Source organism: Lepisma saccharinum, chromosome 16 (assembly GCF_977018435.1).
Source record: "Lepisma saccharinum chromosome 16, izLepSacc3.1, whole genome shotgun sequence".
Lineage (NCBI taxonomy): Eukaryota > Metazoa > Arthropoda > Insecta > Zygentoma > Lepismatidae > Lepisma > Lepisma saccharinum.
Window position 1 is genome coordinate 3,173,196 of NC_139244.1, and position 21,609 is coordinate 3,194,804.

Below are 21,609 nucleotides of genomic sequence, written 5' to 3' on the forward strand. Positions count from 1 at the left end.
TACTTCCACTTCCTTCAATTATGCTTCCTAGATATTTGAAACTTTGCACCACCTTCAGCTTTTCTTCTGTATACCTGGTGCATTTCTAGCTCCACTTCACTCTTTTCCACACCGAATATCATACTTTTTTTTTAAAGTTCATCATTCAAACTATCAATCTGATTCTCTACCTTTCAATATTTCCCCATGCTAGTGAATCATGCGCCAACAACAGTGTCTTCTTCCTCATCCCTCTGTTAACAATCATTGTCATTACAAAGAGCAATGGAGTATTTCCTTGCTTTGTCTTTACTGATAACATGGCTCTGGCTAGTTTTCATTATGTGCACTTAACTCTGCACACGAACTCCTACTTCACTGGTTTTATTTCTTTTCATATCGTTAATATCTATTCGTAGATCTCTGCTGACTGACACATGTTATCGTATGTGATTCCTAGAAAAAGTTTTGCCAAATCTATTAGCATCTTTCAATTTTAAAAACTCAATATGCTAACTAAACGTTACGTTTCAACCTTCTAGCAAGGTCTTCTTCAGACTCTGTACCAAGTACAAATGAAATAAGGTACAAAACAGGAAGATATGTAGACACAAAAATCACTCCCTCCAGACACAAGATTATTAGAAAGTTGTTTATCTGGAACATTCCTTCCTGGGAATGGCTTTCTCCTGTCAACTGTTGTTTCACCTGACAGGCGATTTAGATAAACATTTCCTTTCGTCTGGAAAATGGTTGGACTCCTTATCTCACATTCTTTTTCCTTATCCTTTCTTTCTTCATTGCTCCTCCTTCTTCTCTCCAAGGAAATTGAGAAGAAAGGGGGAATAAGACACAATGAACTGGAATGGGGGACTGAAGATAAACAAAGAATGGAAGAAGGCGTTAGAAAGAGTGGAAAGGACAAAAGCGAAAGAGGAGATTTTCTAACTGATTAGTTCACTACTCAGGGCGCGAAATTTCCGGTCGCCAGGTCGCCATTGGCTACCAAAAGTTTTGGGCTGGCGACTAAAATTTCGTTGTTTCAAATGTGTGTCAAACACGCCTCAAGACTTCACCTCTTGAGAGAAACGGCAGAAGTTATAGAAAAAATTCTAAAACTGAGTGATATCCACACTATTAGGTGGTTAGCCAGCAAAGAACGTGCAAAAAGAGTTCTCTTGCAATCATGGAAAGCTGTTGTGACCCATCTTGAACAGGTGGCCCATGGAAAAGACAATGATGGCGCTAAAGCTAAGGATTTGCTGAAAAGTTTGAAGCAATTTAAATTTGTTAAGCTTCTGTACTTCCTTTTGGATTTCTACGGGAAATTGAACCCTTTAAGCGTGGCACTACAAAATAAGAATCTTTTGATTTCATCTCTGAAAATAAGAATTGAACACTGTATTTCAGTTTTGGCTGACCTGGAATCTAATGTTGGACCAAGCGAACAAGATTTCTTGGACCATGTGTCCATTTCAGGGAAGATCAGGGATGTGCAAGAGTTTCAGACTGTTAGAGGAAATGTAATTAACAATGCGAAGGTGTACATCACAGAAACATTGCCGTCTATGTCAACAGATGCGATTGCATCTCTGCATGTTTTCGAACCTTGGGTTGGCCTCCCAAAGAAATTATTCTTCAGTTTGGGATAGAAGAAATAAAGAAGCTCTACATATACTTGAACCCGAGCCTTTATAATGAGAAAATGGATGTTCTGTCAGCAGAGTGGACAGAATACAAACTTTTGTTTCCTTCTCCAGCTTTGAATCAGACGCTGGAGAAGATCCACAGTGCAGAGTGTTCAGCAAGATTCCCCAATTTGCTCCAGTTTTTGACATTTTGTGCTGTTCTACCAGTGAGCACAGCTTCATGTGAGAGAGGTTTCAGCTGTCACAACAGACTCAAGACTACTTACAGGAACTCTCTGAAGACTACACTGGATGATTTGCTCCGAGTTTCCGTAAACGGAACCCCCCCCCCCCCCATCCTCCCTGTCAGAGTTTGACCCAGCAGCTGCGATTGATAAGTGGTACTTCAGTGCAGAACGACAGCGCTACACAAACATTAATATTTAATAATTGGTCATATTTTTATTATTTATCAATATAAAGATTTTAGTCCGGCGACTGATTTCAAACTTGAAATTTCATGCCCTGCACTACATAACATGTCAATCAAGTTGTGTCCGCTCCATGCCCTGTTCGCTAACAGGAGGACACGTATAGAACCCCCTTCCCCCGAATTGGCATCGTTTATTCCAAGTTACAAAATAGCAGAACGCTTGTTAGTTTTATTGTTAATAACGGAAATAAAGTCCAGCTAGTTAGTATTCCAACAGAATAACCAAAGAAAAACAGCGTTAGATCGAAAAATTGAGGTTACAATACATGCACCAGGTTAGGTTTTACCATTTAATCCAAAGAATAACTGGTTTCCACAGTTTTCAAAATTCCAAAAATTAAGTTTTATGTGAAGGGTCAAACAACATAATCTTTATGACTAAAATTTCTCTCTTTTACTTTTAAAGCCTTTTCTTGAGGTATCTACAATTTAATAACAAAATATAATAGCTGTGCATTTCAGTACACACTGCATGAATTAAAAAAAGAAGTAAGTAAGTTGTGCTGCATATTCACACTTCTGATGGGTAGAGTAGAAAAATATCCTCAAGGATATAAGGACAGCAATAATAATAATAACAACAACAATACTTTTGGAATCAGTTATTTATTATGAAATTTTAATTATTGTTATTAATTAATAATCATTATTGTTATTATTTCTATTATTCAAATTTCTTGCGACGCCCATGGGAACAATTATGAGCGACCCCCCCCACCCCGAAATTTTTCCTTGCTTACGGCCATGTCCAGAATGTGCCAAAATATGTCATTTTCTCCGCAACTGCTCGTTCCTTCCTGCTTTCTGTGCTGAGCGTGACAGAGGCAGTGTTTCTACGTGGCGGGAAATTCCCCTTGGTGAAGGGGAATCCAAGTACAAAGGGGAAATTTTATGAAAATATGGAAATGACAGGAAAATTTTAAGTTGTTGGACTTGCAACCCTGCATTGGTGCTTTATTTCTATTTTATGTAATTAATCTGGATGGGGTATATAATAAATATGTACAATAAATTAGTTTTGTTGTGGTAAACCAGGCCAAATTTTCATAGTAGGCCACTGATTTCTTAGAAATTCTTCACATGCGAATGTATCAGGTTGCTGAACATAAATTATTCAAATCCAAAAATAATCTAAATGTCACCCGAAAAAATGGGTTTCATTTGACAAGAAACCGACTTGCAAATGAAAAAACGAGACGAAACATCTTCGAATTAATGTTGGATATGTTTTTTGACGTTTGAAGGATCTGTCGTCCCTGAAACTTTCGTTCCAAATGATCCACAAATAACCTTGTGAAGCGAGCAAAAAGTGACGCTGGTTGGAAAACTCGGGAGAGAGATGACAGCAAAACCACGGCGGACATTGTAAAAATGGTCATGTTTTCTCTTCTAGAACAAGGTCGGCGACAAAACGCGCCGAATTAGGCTCGGGCCATCAGCAATGATGGCGAACTGTTTTTAACGATGTTCACTTGTTTCACGGTGGCGGCTAAGCGATTTGGCCCGTTCTCTGAGAATCGGGTCACCCAGTTCCCAGGTTTCTTTTCTTCCTCCGCCCCTGCCTTGTTGCCTTCATTTTGGGGGGGAACGATAATGGAGAGAAGCAAAAGTGAAAAACAGGAAAAAAAAAAAGGGGGGATAGGAGGAAATACACATTGTACAGCGCAGCAGAAGTACACGAGTTTTTGTTTTCACTTTCGACGTTCCCTTTCTTTGTGTTCGTGCCTTCACTTCCACTTCTCAGGAGCTGGGAAGAATAGCAACTGGACACACAAAGGTGTTCTCACCTCATTCTTCAGTCACTAGATCGCAGATGTACCGCACTTTGCGTACGGCAGCAGTAATGAATATTACTTCCGCATAAAAGTTTCAGGCATATTGGCAGATATTTTTCGGTTGGAAGGACTTGTATTGCTTCAAAATCAGCATAATTTAAAATGTCCATCTCCTTCTTTGCCAATCCGCGATTAAAATTAACCGATATGCCATGCCATCTGGTGGGATTTTCAGGAAGTACTCTAAGTAGGATACGTTGTGTTGAAGTCGTTTAAACCATGGGGAATATGCGAGAGAGTAAGGTCTGCTGTTTATGTTGTTTGTTTTTCTGCTCTAAATCGTTTTATGGGTCAGAACAAATTAAAAGTTTTCATGTGTTTCCAGCCCGTGGAATCAAACAAAATGAAATTTGTTAATAAATCAGGGAAAACGTAGGTAATTGACAGAAGATTGGTATGGGCATAGAATGGTATGGGGGATACAACACTGTAATTCGACAAGGAAATTACGAAGAATGCACGAGTCTGCTTACTTTATTTTTCGAGAGATAAATATATATTACCATGAAAGTAAAGTTTTAAATTGTACTTTATAAATAAAGCTTTTTTTTTCTTTTTCGAAAAATCATGAAGCGTCTTACCCAATGCGTCCATGTATTACCGGTATTACGTATGTGTGACACTTGGGACAGGTGCAAGTCGATTAAGAGAGAAGATGAAAATAGTTTGAGAATGAATTAATGTCAAATGTAACCAGAAGAAAAAAGTGGACATGCTACTGTTACTGTTTCATTCAGTACGATGTCCTTTTTCAGTGAGTATAGCCTGGTAATGAAATCATGAATATTATTATTAAACCAGACTTTCTCGTTCGAGAAAGAACTGCAACGATATGTTGGCAATTTTCTACTATCCCAGCTTTTCAAGTACAGGTCAATTTCAATTCCTTTATTTTCAAATAATTTCCGAGAACCCCAGTTACAACATGACGTGCAGATGATACAGCACTGCTTTAGACAACCAGTGCGTATACATAGTTTCGTCTGCATTTTCCGTGTTATTTTTGCCTATCATAATTAAATGCTTCGTTCTCAGTACAGCTTCACGTTTGTTAGAGTACCTGGAATTCACATCGCATTCGCAATATTTAAAAATAATGCGTAATTTAAACGTTACCATTACCATACCAGTAATGACAACACGCTGCTATTTTGTACTACTGCTGAATGTAAACATAAAAAGATATATCCTACTTAGAGCGGCCATATCGGAAGCGACACTAGCGCTCAGGTGGTAATTTTAATCGCGAATACTTTGTTTGTTTAAATTAGTTTTTTGAGTTCACTTTATGTGTACGGAAAGGCTAATCGGGACTGGACCTATAGTTTAAAGCGGATACGCGTATCGGAAATTTCGCGTAAACAAATCTGCTGTTGTAACGTGGCTTTGTGCCAATGAGAAATCGACGAAATGCAAAGGTACGATGAAGACCAAGGATGATACAATTTTGATTGTGACCGATCACCAATGTATGCCCGACGAAGCCAGCATCGAAGTTAGGAAAGCGCTCTCAAGAGCGAAAAAACGTGCCCGCGAAGACACTACCACTCCAATATGTGAAGGCCGAGTACGTTTATCCGTGCGGGTCTATCGCCTCCGTGGGTCTTTGGACCACCTGTCGCATTGCTGGTGCGAGGCCAGGGTTGGCATGTTTAAAACAAAAGTGTTTAAAACACTTTGTTTTAAACGTTTAAAACACAGGGCTTTGTTTTTTTACAATTGTTTTAAACGTTTAAAACAATGTGTTTTAAACATGTTTCTTTAGAAGTGTTTAAAACACATTTTGGTACTTGATATTTCATAGTCTGTGTTAATTTTTTTGTTTGGCAACCCTGTATTTTCATTGAATCTGTGTCAATTAAACCGTGCATTACGGGTTTCACTTATCGCACAACTCTTGAGCAACCTTATGTTCTGACGTCACAGGAGATCGCTATAAGGGAAATGTAGGACATGCTGTCCCAAAATGTAGGACGAACACAAAATATTTTCAATAAATAATGTTAGAAAGTAATTGAAAAATGACACTTTTCAGTTTTAAAAAAATGAATTCTTAAAAGCAAATTATCAAAACTTGCGATCATCTAAACAATGCACCTCTTACTACAAGATTTAAATAATACTTCTCAGAGGAGCCAATTTTTCTCAAAATTTCAGGTTTAGTCAAAATCATGGTCAAAATATATTTAGGTTAGAGTGGACAGTCAAACTCTTGAAATTATAGAGACCAGTACCAAACATTTTACAAACTTTATGAAAGAAAGCATTTCTCTTGTGAGTCTGTTGTGCTGATGGTAATGAAAGCACACTCTCAACATTTGCACTATGACCTGTAAAGGCAAAAAAATATTCATCCAATTACCGTAATTTGAAATGGTTCCAAAAGTTTCATCTTGGATAGTTTTTAGTTCAATAACAGGGTGTCTACCAAAATAACACATCCAGAATTCTTGACATTTTCTGGACTTTTCCCGTTTTTCTTAACATTTATTTATTCGACCCCTACTTAGGTAAAGTTGGAAATTCGTAATTAAGAAAATAAATATTTATTTAATGAAACCCCCTAGATGAAAACTGAAGCTGTAACTATTTAAGAAGAGAATTAGATCTGCTTTATGTATTAATGCATCCTGGACTGGCTTTGGCAGACTAGCGATGCTTTGGCATCTGGATTGATTGATTGAGTTGGTGTTTTAAGTCCACTTTGTGCACAGTAAGGCTAATCGGGACTGGACCTACAGTTTCAAGTGGGATCCGAACCATTATGATTCTCCACCGGGTATTGAACCCGGGACCCTTTGGCGTCTGAACTCATCCAGTATAATCTTATGTGGGGTTTGTGTCTGTTGTCCCTATATGTTTGTGACTGTCCCTTCATCCATCTTATCTTAACACCGTTCATCCTCATCTTCGCGATTAACCAAAGAGGTAGAAAAAGTGAATTAAAATAAACTAAATCAGTCATTGTGATAAAATTCTTTTCCACAAGAATAATGTATTGCCGTTTTATTGATTTCTTTACTTTTTCTTGACTTCCATTACTCTCTTGACTGGCAGGCACCCCGAATAACTTTGTTCTCTATAGCCCTGCTTTACAATCAAAATATTGAATAAGAATGGGAAGCACCTTATTTCATCAGTATAAACCCAAATACAAGAAATTCCGCTTAGGCATTGAATAGTAACATCATCAGAAAGTGGTCCGAAAACTTTGTTCATTAATTGCTTCCATTTTATCGTTTGTTTTCTAGCAGGACAAACTTTTCTTTTCTTTTTGGGCAATGACTGAATCGAAATAAATTTCACCATTGAGTTTGGAAGCACAGTCCATAGACTTGTAACTTGCATGATTTTTTTTTGTTATGTATTTCCCTAATTTAATTAATATTATATGATGCTCAAAATGTAGGACATTTATGATATTTTTCAAATTCCTCCCGGACACCGGACATAAGGCTACAATGTAGGACATGTCCGGGAAAAACCGGAAGTCTGGTAACCCTAGGTTAGGCAGGCTAGCTATGTATGCACAAGGTAGCAAAACTGTTGGGCGTCAAGAAAGACCCATGCTTTACTGTAGAATTCGAAACTTCTCAGTTCTTTGTTTCGTACCGCCCTATAAATTTGAGACTGGTGGAAGCTGGAAACTAATATCTGAATACACAATGCGTGATTTTGATCATGACGTGAATTTTTTTCTCTTGGGATACAATTCATTGGTTTGTATAACTGAATGAAGCGCAGATGCTTACTTTTGGTAACATAATTTTGTACTTGGAAAGATAAATTGATCTGGAGAATCTATTATCACACTGCAGGTTGTTTTCTGCTATATAAACAGTTCAGGCAGAGGGAAATATTTCACTCTGATTTTTCCATAACGAGGATAGTAATTCTATAATATTTAGTTTCTTGAAATTTAGATGAATATGAATCCTAACCTACTTCAGCAGTGGCGGAAAAAGGGAGGCTATTACCCCCAACTTTTGTCCCTGCAGTAGAGGTGTGCGAGATCTCGAAAAGTCGGGATCGGGAAAAAAAATACTTCCCGATTTTTCGGGATCCCAAGCAGTCGGAGAAATGCCGAATGGTCATTTTAAAAAGTCGTCAATTCTCGATGATTTCTGGATTGTAAATGTCTGGAACTTATCGGAAATTGTTACTATTTGTACAAGAAGTGCAAAAACAAGCATGGAAATTACGTGTAGAATTCCAGATTTCAAGAGCGTTGGGAAATTTCGAACATAACCCGTTCCAAGAATTTCCCGACTTTGTCGTGAAATTGAGAATTTTCCCCGTCCCGAATGTCGGGATTTAAAGAATTTCCCGCCCCGACCCAAAAAATTCTGCCCCGCAGTATGGTAAACCTTATCTCCAAAGGGAAATAAACTGTCCTTGCCGCCACTGTACTCATAAAAATAAGTATTTTATCTTTAACGACTTTAACTATAATTTACTGGGAAAAGGTTGACTTTCTTTTGTTTAAAACATGTTTTTTTAAACTCATGTTTAAAACATGTTTTTTTAAACTCATGTTTAAAACTATGTTTAAAACAAAAAAACATGTTTCAAACAAAAAAAAACAGTTTGTTTTGTTCTTTTTTAAAAAAACACCAATCTTGCCAACCCTGTGCGAGGCACTACGACAGGCTCACCTTCAGGATAATGAGGTGCCCGAATGTGAAGAAGGCACGCAGTCCCGGCTGGCACTAAGTATAGACCTTTTCGCACTTCATTGTAAGGATATGTACAAGTTTTGTTTGGCACAAAGTGGACGTAAATACAAATCCATCCACCCTTTAGTAACACAATTTCCAGCGGGGCGGGGAGGTCGATGAACATGTGTCCGCTCCATGAACTGGTTGCTGTCTGCCAGCAGTACGAGGGGGGAGGGGGCGGGATGTTTAGATATTCTAACTGATTAGTTCACTAGATAACATGTCAATCAAGTTATGTCTGCTCCATGAACTGTTCGCTTACAGGACAGCTCCGTTCTATAGACCTGTTCGATTCCACTCTCCGACGCTCATATTGTTCCTATACTTACCAAACAGCATTATATACAAGTATGTGCTTTATAGGACAGCATATAGGTTAAATGTAGCCTATGTACTATATCGACCGCTGGGTGAAGGGTAGTGAATGTAATGTGCTACGAAGCTGGATATCCTAGGTTGGAATGGGAATTTTCAGTCTGATCCGCTGGAAAGAGGACAGCAGAAATGAAAATGAAGGGGTCGCCGATGGGGTACGATTCTGAGAATGAAACCAGTTCCGCTCAAATTTCAGAATTCAAAATGTTTGAAAATTCTAACTTGATCATTTCAGAATTGTCTCGTATTTATGTGAAACTGCGAATAATTTTTTGAAAATGTGTTACAAGTTTTAGTTTCTGAACTCCCATTAATCCAACATGCCAGAAGTTTCGGGGGGGGGGGGGGGGTTGAACCCTAAAAAAAAACCTCTAAATACGGCCATGATTCTGGAACCAAAATTATTTTGTGTTGCAATTATTTCCATGCGATATCGTTCCTCTACTATTAGCCGGGGAGGGGGATTATGACATGGAGGATGCTTTGCAAAAATTTTGCTAGCTGAGGTATACCACCCCCCTCACTTTGAGCAGTGGTTGATATCTTTCCTGTCATTCGCACAGGAACCACCCCTCGCCCTGCAGTGCTGGTCACGGAGCAACTGAAGACATATCCAGAGACTGTCAATCAGCCCCCAATGCACGTGTTCCCAGAACAGCAACAGCATCAGCAAGCAGAGTCGCCTCAGCACCCTTACACCCAACAGCAGTATCAACAGCAACTGCAAGGGTGGCACCAGCAGGAGCAGCATTACCCCCTGCAACAGCAGCAGGCCAGCAAGGAGGAGCCGATGCCTCAACAGCCACAGCATTACTACGGCAGAGAAGGTGAGGTAGTATACAATGGGCACCCCGATATGGAGCAGCCTTGGGCATCCTATCAGGGTAGTTACCATAGCAACCCTGTCAACAATGACGAGTACGATGGTAAGCTTATCATTTGTTCTTGTTTCATTAAAATGTAATCCACACCAGTGGTTCTCAGTACTGTGCCACTGGGGAAAGCTACCCATGCTTTATAATAAAAGAGGTGATATTTTTAGGTGGTTTTCCTAATTTTTGACTGACCTCGATAATTCTTCAGGGTTGGGTGATAAGTACAAGGTATCAGCTCTTGAGGTGTTCCCTGAGGGGATGTTGTTAGCCTTGGGGTTAGCTGGTGGATGCTCCTATGGTTTAATATGGTGACAATGAGAAAACTGGGTATGTTTTGTGAAAATTGTGTCTAGTTGGGGGGATACCAACTCTTGAAGTACTGCAAGGCATGTAAAAAATAAAAATTGTCATTCCATGACAGTTGCAGAAAAGTGGTGGACATTTCACCCCATGTGAGTACAAATTTTAACATGAAAATTAATTAAATTATGTATTATATATATATATATATATATATATATATATATATATATATATATATATATATATATATAAAATAATCGTTTATTTTAAGTGTTGAGCACAGTATGAAACCTAATACAGCACTAAGTCAAATACAAAAATTAGAAGTTACACGAATAAAATACATAAGCTGTAGAATAACATAACAAGTTAGCATATTTACACTTCAAGTTACAGTTTTCAACTAGATCTATTATATCTCTGATACTAATAATTGTTTATTGTTATATAATACTGTGCAATTAACTGTGTATTGTTCTAATAATAATAATAATAATAATAATCATATTTATTTAAGTGATGATAATGATTAAACAACCAGGTATATCACTACGTCAAAATTGGTTATACAAAATTAAAAAATTGAATACATAATTATAAAATAAAACAGTGGATCCTACAATCTAATACATCAACATAAATTCAAATTGTAGGTTTCAACAAGATCAGCTACTAAACCTCTGGCCTTATTTAGACATGTAAGAATTGAGATACACATACGGGAATATCTGGGAATTTTATAAGCTATATTATTCAAAAAGTATTCACTGTCAACTTGGAAAGTTAATATCTTCTCTACAAAATTTATCCTTTTCATTTTTCTTCTTTCTTCTAAGGTAAACATATTCAACTGTGTTAACCATTCAGAGTAATGTTGGTCATAGTAATTTTTTTAAAACTTTGTGCATAATAACCTGACAAAAAAATTTTGAACTGATTCAACTTTTTGAAGGTGACTGGTTGCAGTCAGAAACCATAATTCATTTGCATATTCAAGAATAGGATGAACTATCGTTTTATACAGGAATATTAAGGTATCTTCTTTTTTAAAATCTTCTTTTTTAAAAACTTTCCATGAGAAAAATATATAACCAAGCATTCTCTTTGTTCTTTTGCAAATTTCTGAAATGTGCTCAGCAAATATGAGAGAGGAGTCTATTAATATTCCTAAGTCTTTAGTATGACTGTCGCACACTTGGATTTTATTTTGATAAATAAAATATATATATTATAAATAATATATATATTATAGATTCTCATTTAAACATAAATGAACATTTCACAAATTGTTTAGAAGACTAGATCTGTTCTGTTTAATATATTAAGATTTGCCCACATCTAATGTGTAGAAATCTAATTTTAACAGCACACAAGCTTGAATAAAGATTGGTCATAGAATTCTTATCTGTCATCTAGTTTTCAGCAGTTGGAAAGTTTTCAGTTATCCTTGGTGAGATCTATTCTAAATTTTATCACTTTGTTTATAGTTATGAAAATGTGTTGGATAAATTTAGTTTCCTGAAATTTTAAGCGAGAAGGGTGGGCATGGAGCGGAGGTATCGATAACATATTGTTTTCTAATACATCATATTCCTCCATTCTCTCTGAATTGGGATTAAGGATTTCTATGTCCAATTGATATTCTAGACCAATTCAATGTCTAGGAAATATACCTAGGTAATAATCTTTGGCTAATCGCGACAATGAGGATGAGTGGTGATATGATGAAAGTACGCTCACAAAGAACACCCATGTCAAGGCTAGGATTCAACCCCTGGCACTGTAGCATGGTGTGCTAACCACTCTGCTAGAGAGGTTGGCATAACTTTGTGATACATAAAGTGTCCTACAGTTATATCATTTGTGCTCAACTTCATTTATGTATAAAAGCAGTCATTTTTATATGCAAATATTCAGTTTGGTCCCTAATTTTATCTCTTCATAATAATAATAAGCATTCTTAAAAAATATTTAAAAAATACTAAACATGTTTTACTTACGATTAGTGAGTATGTACTATTTCCAAACAACGTTTCAGGAATCAACTGTTCCCTTCATCAGGTTCCTTCTAGACTAGCGAGATCGCTTCATAGCCACGTCAAATTGAATCAAAACAAGGACAAAGGATATAGGAAAAACTATGGTAGAAAAGGAATTCTAAAAACTTACCCAATCCTGTTAAAACTTCCATCCCCACTACCACCCTGTCGTAAAACCACATAAGTTAAAAAGTCAATCTTAAAAGAACATTTCGACTTGAAAAGTTAAAAGACGCATGCCAATTCACTTTCGCCCGTGAGGGATCCGGATTGGGAACAGTTGATTCCTGAAACGTTGTTTGGAAATAGTACATACTCACTAAGTAAAATACGTAAGTTTAGTGTTTTTTAAATATATTTTTTAAAATATTTTTTAAGAATGCTTATTATTCTGTAATTGTGAGTAATTCGCACACCCATAAGATATGAGTTTCTGATTAATTTTCAATTTGATTACCTTCTTGTTTTTTAACTGTATTTACACGTTACACAAGAAAAATGTACTATACATATAAAATAGTAAAATATTTAATTAAGATACTTTTCCTATTAATTCCAGATCAGAACAGCCACATCTTCAACCACAAAGGGAATGGATTAGTCGCTAATTCTGACAGGTACAATTATCAGGGATTTCACCATGGTAAACACAAGTATGTATACTTGATTACTGCAGAAGTAGGGTGCAACACATCTGTCTACTTCTCCTTTTCTGGCTTCATGCCCTGCGGCTCTAAGCCACTCTGCAGCTGACCTTTCATAGAGACTCTTCTAGGAACTTGTCTGCGTACCTCAAACTCTCCGCTGATGCACGCCACGGAACATGAACATAGCTTACTTGAAGGAAGATTTTTGGTTATTTGGAAATGGTTTGTTCATACTAGCTAGCATAGGCATTGCTAGCTCCAAATTACATACATAGGAACATGATTTTATGGAGGGAAACAAATTAACATGCTTATCTTTGGCAAAGCTCTTTATATGAATCTCTACTCCATACACAATTTCTTTACCTGAAAATGTCAAATACTCGCATAAGCAATGTGGAAAACAAAAAATATCCTTCAGTTAATCAATATGTCATTGTTATTATTTTATCAGTGTAATTTTCATCATCGCTAATAATAATAATATTAATATGCCTAACAATTGTTAGAATAAAACATGGTGCATAATCCAACAATAGTTCTACTATGGACATGCCTACTAGAGTACTGCTTGGAACCACTTTCGTTCGCTTGTAATCGTTCGAATCTTTCATGCTCGAGCATTTACAATAGAATATAACTTTAATGTGACAATAATCGTATATGTAAAATATCCGTCCTGGCAGTTTCAGCCCACAATCATCTGCTTCATTTTCATTTATTACTGTATTGGTAAGATAGACTGAACTACATTTTAACATTTAGATAATGACTATGTTTACTTAAGTTTCAATATCACTGCATCTTTCACTCACGATCCATATTTGACGGGCCAATATCACAGACAAATTACGATTATACATGTTACCACTGGTCTTCATCATATCATTTTGTCTGTTCAAGTGAAGAAGCTCTCAATTCTGTACACTATCTAGAATCGCCCATGTGAACTATTTGGTGCTCGAGCAAAATGCTCTTCCTGCAGCACCCTAATGCCTACATTAACAACTTGCAAAGAATCATGGTACATAAAGGACTGAACTTGTACTCCCGCAAAATTATGTTTCAACAGGCAATTAATGAAAATAAAAAAGCGAAAGACGAGTTCTTGTCTTAAGTCCACTATATGTACAAAAACGCTACATCCCAAATTTAAAGTGGGATCTAAACCACTGTACGTCCACTGGGCATCAAACTCAAGACCCCTTGATTATAATGTGCCATCGGAGAGGACTGATAAACTGAAGGAACAATTTGCCAACAATATTCAGCGGATGATTGAATAAAACTGATGACAAATTTCATGTGATACAATTTAAGTGAATATTTCTGTCAAAGGAGATTAAATTACAAATGCTGAAAACAGTTATGTACAGGAATGATCTGAGAAAAAATCAAAGACCACTTTGTGCTCATATAAGCTAATTGGGACTTGACCTACAGTTGAAAGTGGGATCCGAACAAGTGTGGGCAATGTGCCTCCACTAGTGACTGAACCCAAGACCTCTTGATTGCAAGGCAACACTGTTGCAGTTAAAAGAGGGCTGCAACTGCTTATGAAACAAAAAAGTGAATAACAGATATTAAACTTCAAAATGGAAAGAAGAAAGATTACTGCAGAAAAAAATATAGTGCAAAATATTATTCTGGCAATTTCCAAAATAACTCCATTTCATGGTTTTGTTATGAAATTTGTAAATTTAATCTCTGAGGGAGACAAAAGAAAATAGTTGTGATGGAGTATAAGTATACTATTTCATGTTCTGTAGCCACATCTACTATGAATCTTTGTTTCAACTACTCTTGTTCTAAGTATAAAGGCTTTATATATAGAATAAACTAATTATGTTTACACATCAAAGCATGATGATATACAATAGAGACATTTAAATTTGACTTGCAGCATTCAAGAAAACATTTGCTTCTTGAGCTGTGAGAAAAATTAACAGTCATTTATACATTAATTCAAAAAGGTGAGGATCCATGGGGAGAATAGCTTCTCTTAATTGCCATGTTTTGGGATTTAGTATTATGCCTGTTCTTGAAGACTCAAATGTTCTGCCTTTTATCACGAAGTTTAACAAGCACGGGATTATTTTTTAAAGTTTGATTTAATGCTCATGATTAGGGATGGCCGATATGAAATTTTGGCCGATACCGATAAAGTAGCAATATAAAATATACCGATCCGATATAAAATTAGAAATGGTCCTTGAAGAACCTGAAATGTTCATTGATCTCCTTAATAAATATGTGTTTCGAGGTGATTGCAATGCAAAAGAAGTTGAATATTTAGACATTTACTTTTTCAGAAAGTAGGGCATGGAGATTATCCATAAAAATTGCAACAAAATGACAGAATTTTGCACTAAATTATAAGATATTTATCAATATATCGGATTGGTAAAATAATCGGTAATTTTACCAATAAACCGATATGCCTATATCGGCTGATACCGATAGAGTACTGATTAATCGGTCCCATCCCTACTCATGATACACTAATCGGAACTGGACTTAACATTTTAAATTTGGATCCAAACCACTGTGCAATATGCCTCCAAAGGGGATTGAACCCGACACCCCTTGAGAGAATACGTTTTTGTATTATTTGTTTATTCATTTGATCATTCCGTTTATCGTGCCGATGGGAGGAACTATGATAACAACATACTCCAGCCCTGGAGTATTATATTTAAATAATAAATAGAGTACATTATTTTTGCAAAATAATACTCTAATCTCTAAAAAAAAGTTTGGCACCTGTTTACAGTACTCTGTATTGTTTATATAAAATAGTGCACATGTAGGTTAGAATTGATTCTTAGTGACATGAGTTACCCAACTAAAATTCGCCCCAAACAACTGTAACTTCTGCATTCACCACTGAATTAAAAAAGTACAATTATTATACAAACTTACTTCATTGTGCAACAGCTCTTTGAGTGTTGATAAGGTAAATATGACAACTAACTAACTAACTAACTCTCTAGCCTTCTTAAACCCGAAGGTTCATGGCTGCAGCAACACAGGCCTTCCATCTGTCCCTATCCTGAGCAAGATTTATATATTCTTGTCCATCCCTACCGATTTCCTTTAAATCCATCTCAACGTTGTCCCTCCATCTTCGTCTTGGCCTTCCTACAGGTCTCTTACCATCAGGTTTCCCAACAAGAATCCTGTAAACTCCTCTTTCCTTTCCCATTCGTGCCACATGGCCTGCCCACCTAAGTCTTCTTGATTTAATCATTCTAATAATATCTGGACATGAATACAAATTATGTAGTTCTAAATTATGTAACCTTCTCCACTCACCTGTCTCCTCATCCCTTTTAGGTCCAAAGATTTTCCTAAGGATCTTATTTTCAAATACTCTCAATTTATGTTCCTCTTTCAATGTAAGGGGCTAAGTTTCACACCCACATAATACTACAGGCAAAATTACTGTTTTGTATATTTTAACTTTTAGTTTCTTAGATATTAAACGAGAAGACAAAAGTTTATGACGAGAGAAGTAACATGCATTTCCTGAATTAAGCCTACTTTTTATTTCCTCTTTAATATAATTTTCATTTGTTAATATTACTCCTAAGTATTTGAATTTGGAAACTGGTTCAAACGAGTTGTTATCAATAATTAGATTTTGATTATTACCTAACACTTGGTTTCGGCCTGTAAGCATACATTTAGTTTTCTCTTAGTTAACTTCCAAACCTATCTCTTTCGCAGTTTTGAAAAATATTTTAGCATTATTCTTAATTGTATTTATATCACCCCCTAATAAGTCTACATCATCTGCATATGCTAACAACTGAGTCATACCATTTAATTTTAGTCCTTCGTTAGTTTCTTTTACCTTCCTAACAGCATATTCTAAGGCAAAATTAAAGAGCAATGGAGATATTGCATCTCCTTGTTTTAACCCAACATGAATTGTAAATTTGTCAGACACATTAATACCCACACGAATTTTACTTTCTGTTTCACTGGTGCATACTTTTATCATACTAACAAGCTTCTTAGGTATTCCAAACTCTACTAATATATTATATAATTTATCTCTTTTGACCGAATCATATGCTTTTTTGAAATCAATGTGTTGAAATATGACAACTGTAATTTATAAATTTAAATTAATTTATAAATTATGGTTGTGTCATCTAGTTCAATTTGGGATTGCACCTAGCAGTCGCTCTAAAAACAGATTTTTGTCTGCTCACTGGGAAAGAATTTGTATTTTTGCTATTTTACGTTGCTGTTCCAGCCACTCCTGGCTAATGGCAACAATGAGGATGAGTGATTCACATAGAAAAAATAATGAGTAGGTACTTATGAAAGACATGTGTACCAATATAAAGCTATAGGATGAGATATGTTACAAATGTATAACTTTTTAAAAGAACACCATTTTCTCACCAGTGTAGTTCTAGTATCTAGGAAAGCAAATATTTAATTTTTGCATAGTACCTTTTCTTTAACTGCGTATTTTCCATCATATTCTTGATAACCTGTATAAAAAATGAGAAATATAGTATAAAAGTTATGTGAAAGAAAGTATTCATATATAAACTGACAAAGAAGCATAACCATTATTTAATTTTTACTAGGGATGTGCTGAAGCCGATTACAGATGTATGAAAATTGGCCGAAATTGACACATCGGCATCAGTATCGGAATCGGCAAAAATCCGATATTTAAACCGGTACAGATTATACTAGAGTTTTTACCTTCTAATAAGTTTCATATTCTAGTTTCGTAAGATTTATTGAAAATTTGGTTAATTGAAAATTTGGTTATGATTCGTCATTATTGTAGAGTTTTTGTTATAAAATTATTGCAAACTCATTCAGAGGATCAACCTAACTATAAATCGGAAATAAAACAGTACATTGCTGAACCAGGATCTGCTGTTGTATTGGAAATTCAAAAATGAATATTCAAACCTGAAGCAAGTCCTGAGAAAATACTTGGGCATACCTGCTGCATCAGTATTAAGTGATTGAGTGTTCAGTGCTGCTGAACAGATTTGAGATAAGAGAAGAAGTAGGTTACTTCCTGAAGTGCTTCCAAATCTAGTGTTTCTGAAGTTGAATCTGGCAGAACAGGAATTCATTTTGCATTTAAAAGAACTGCTTGTGTACTAAAGTTTAATCTCTAGAGAATCCATGTTCTTCTTAAAGGTTCACATAACATTTTGTAGATGCAAATGTAAATTCGCATCTCTTGAGAATATATATGTATATACATATGATATGCAATAGGAATGTACATAGCAAATTTATTTTTGTCATGCTGAAAATAACATCCCATTTCTGTTTAATAATCTTATGTATCGGAATCGGTTAAATATCAGCATCAGTATCAGTTCCAAAAATTATCGGTGAGTACATCGGCATCGGTAAATTTTCAGCTTCGTCACATCCCTAATTTTTACACTTACAAATTACTATGTGACAAATAGATTTTTGGCAGCACAGAAGTGAAAAATTCTGATTGTTTTAAAAAAAACTTTCAGCTATGATATGAAGCTATTTTATGTTTCTTTATTGCGGAATTGGGATTCAAGGAATGCCTCAGCAAATATTATTGGCACTAATGCTCTTTTGTCAGTTAGAATACCATGTATCACAGTAATACCAATCATTACTATTGCATGTTTCAAGTAAATAATGACCCAAATTCTTCTTTTCCAGCGTACAGCCATACGGAGAGGGAACTCAGAGTAAAACCTACTATGGAAACAATTATTACAATGCTCCGTACAAGCAAAATTCTCAAGAGAACTGGTCAGGGCAGCATCAGAAACAAGCACACAGTGAGTAGACGCTATCTTATGAAATATTTAATTCTATGCCGAGTTAAAGAAGCAGCTCTTATCGCTGTATGAGAACGAGAGGAACGTAACTCCAAAAATGCGTTTATCGGTTTTGTTTAAATAAACTTTCCAAAAGATCTCCATTTGCAGTCAGATCAACATATCTCCACTTCTAATCCTTAGTAGTAAGGTGAAGTCACGTATCTCCAATTTACTGATTCTTCTTAAGAGTCAAACATATTCCTAAGATTACATTATTTTGTCTCTCCTGTAAATTTCATAAATTGGAGTAATGTCCATCTGGTTCTCACACGACAATATGTTGACATATCCTCACTGCCTACATGCATGTCATGAGGGGTTGCTAAATTTTGCACTTGAAGGGAAAACTATGTTTATAATATGTGTTCTCTTAAAGGTTCGCATAACCACTTTCTGTAGATGCAAAATAATTTAACACAGTTATTTTTAGTGCTTTTCATTTTATAAAATATATATTTTAATATATTTACATTTATAATATATGTACTGGTAATGACCTGACACCTAAAGCACTGCAATTACCCCTCCCCAAACTGAATTTTTTTAAAAGACCACACTAGAAATTGGCATATTTTCAAATTAAGCAAAGAGCAAATATCTTATTACTATGATATCAATTATAGAAATGAAGTTGTGTGTAAAAATGGAGAAAGCAGGTCAGAAATTCCTGATGGTATGTCCATAATGCATGATATAAATAGTTCCATTAGTTTTAAAATTTCCAAAAATGAGATTCTTATGTGAGAGGTCCCACATTGTTAACGTCATGACTAAAACTTCTCCCCTAACCTTCAAAATATTTTCTTGAAGCAAACGTGTAAAACTCAATAATACAATATAACTGTACTTCAGTATATCAGTGGCATGAAATGTAAAAAATAAGGAAAAGCGGTTGCATTGCATATTCTCTCACCTGGTGTATCAACTAGCAAGTGATATTAATAAATTGGCTCTTTAATAATGTTCTGATAGAAATGAAATAAATTTGCACTTTCTGTGAAACCATACCTCACTGTAAACTGGTTTTATAAGTACTCTTCAGCAGGCCCGTACCCAGGATTTTTTTGAGGGGGGGGGCAGAGCCATAGGCGAATTTTCATAAATTTTCTCTCATATTATACACTGCATATATAATACTGTATAGTGCATGGGGGGGTGTATCGGGGAGGGTGGCTAGAGAAATTTGCTCATTTGAGACGAAATGTTGAAGAACAGCATTTTCTAATCTATATGTATGCAACCATGTGACAAATATTTGCAGTTGACACTGACATTTCTTTCCTTCAGAGAGCGAAAAAAAAGTGTATGATATGGGTAGACTACATGCGCATATTGCAAACAATTCAAATAGCCTACAAAAAGCGACATATGTGTGTGGGGTTGATAGACATTTGGGTTCCCACACATTTTGCAAAGTCCCTGACTTTTCCACACTTCAACTTTGTAACTTAATCAAATAAATCATGTTTGTTGAATATTTTTGAAAATAAATGAAAAATAAATTGAAAGAACCTTTTTATAAGCAATATTACCCTAACGGAAGATAAAACGAAATGTGTTTCCGGTTACAAATTCTGCCAAGCAAAAATAATTTAATTCGCCTGACTTTTCCAGGTTTTGAAAGCTTTTTTTAAAAAAAATCATTTTTTTTCCAATAACCTCAGTCGTAGCCTTGTTTTCCTGACTCCTCCAGTTGGAGTCAGTGCGAACCCTGTAAATAAATTATCTGAGGGGAACGGCTAAGTGACTTCACCCTGGCAGTGTGTCTGCTGGCATATTACTGTTTCTATGGCATATTTTCGCTTTTACAATCTTATTCGACAGTAAAAATAAATGCCAGTGGCAACCAAGAAGCTATTAAATGGAGTTGCATACATGTGGGATAGAAAATGCAATTTCCAACAGCTCGTAGCATCGAAATTTTTGGCCTTGATGTTCTCCAGATGATCTTCCAGAAACTTTATCAGAATCTCAAACAATACTTTTTGTGGACGATACAAACGTCATAGTAAAAAGCCTGGAATATGAGCAACTACAAAAGAACTCCCTTTTGACAACGACACAACTAAACACCTGGCTAAACAACAACAAGCTTTCCCTGAATGTTAATAAAACAGTTCTAATAAATTTTAATCCAGCAAAACAAACAAAAAATCTTAAATGTAATTATTAACAATGAAGTCGTCAAAGAAAGCAATGCAATAAAATTCTTAGGAGTATGGATAGACACAAACCTGTCTTGGGACATGCAAATTACTATTTTAACTGAAAAGTTAAGCAGGCTCTGCTACATGATGAAAATCCTGAGAAATGTTTTATCTTGAAATGATTTAAGGACAGTATATTTTGGACAGATTCAACCTGTACTTATATGGTATCTATTTCTGGGGAAGTTCACCCAAAATGGAGAAAATTTGTATTTGGCAAAAACGGATATTAAAAATTATGAAAAACGTATCCCTCTCAAGCCCAACGAAACACATTTTCAATGAATTTCAAATATTACCTCTTCCATGTTTGTACATATTAGAATTTATTCATACGAATTCTGAAATATTCTCAAAAAATCTGGACATACACAAATACAGTACCCTTATGCATAACTCCCTCCACCTTTCTACTGTCCGCACATCCAAAACACAATGGTCTAGGATTTCAAGGTGTAAAACTTTATAAAAAACTGCCAGAGGAATTCAAGAATCATAATCCAACTAAATTTAAAATGACAGTAAAGAGCTTGCTAATGAAGTATTTGTTTTATAGCACAGAGGAGTACTTAGTTCATATTTTTCATTAATAGAAATAACCTTTGATTTTTCTTCTCATTAATAGACACAACCTTGATTTTTCTTCTATTTT

At 35.6% G+C, this 21,609-nt stretch overlaps 1 protein-coding gene across 2 annotated transcripts in view; it reads left to right on the plus strand.

The window, feature by feature from the left end:
* LOC146000197 (uncharacterized) overlaps window positions 1-21,609 on the plus strand; it is a 127,100-nt gene that overhangs the window by 91,632 nt on the left and 13,859 nt on the right. Inside the window, exons 5-7 of one of the 2 annotated variants that reach the window (XM_083137573.1) lie at window positions 9,592-9,954; window positions 12,805-12,898; window positions 18,587-18,708. In XM_083137573.1, the coding sequence (XP_082993699.1) occupies window positions 9,592-9,954; window positions 12,805-12,898; window positions 18,587-18,708 (579 nt within the window). The remainder of the gene's footprint in view (window positions 1-9,591; window positions 9,955-12,804; window positions 12,899-18,586; window positions 18,709-21,609) is intronic. The other variant, XM_083137574.1, reaches the window with a different exon arrangement.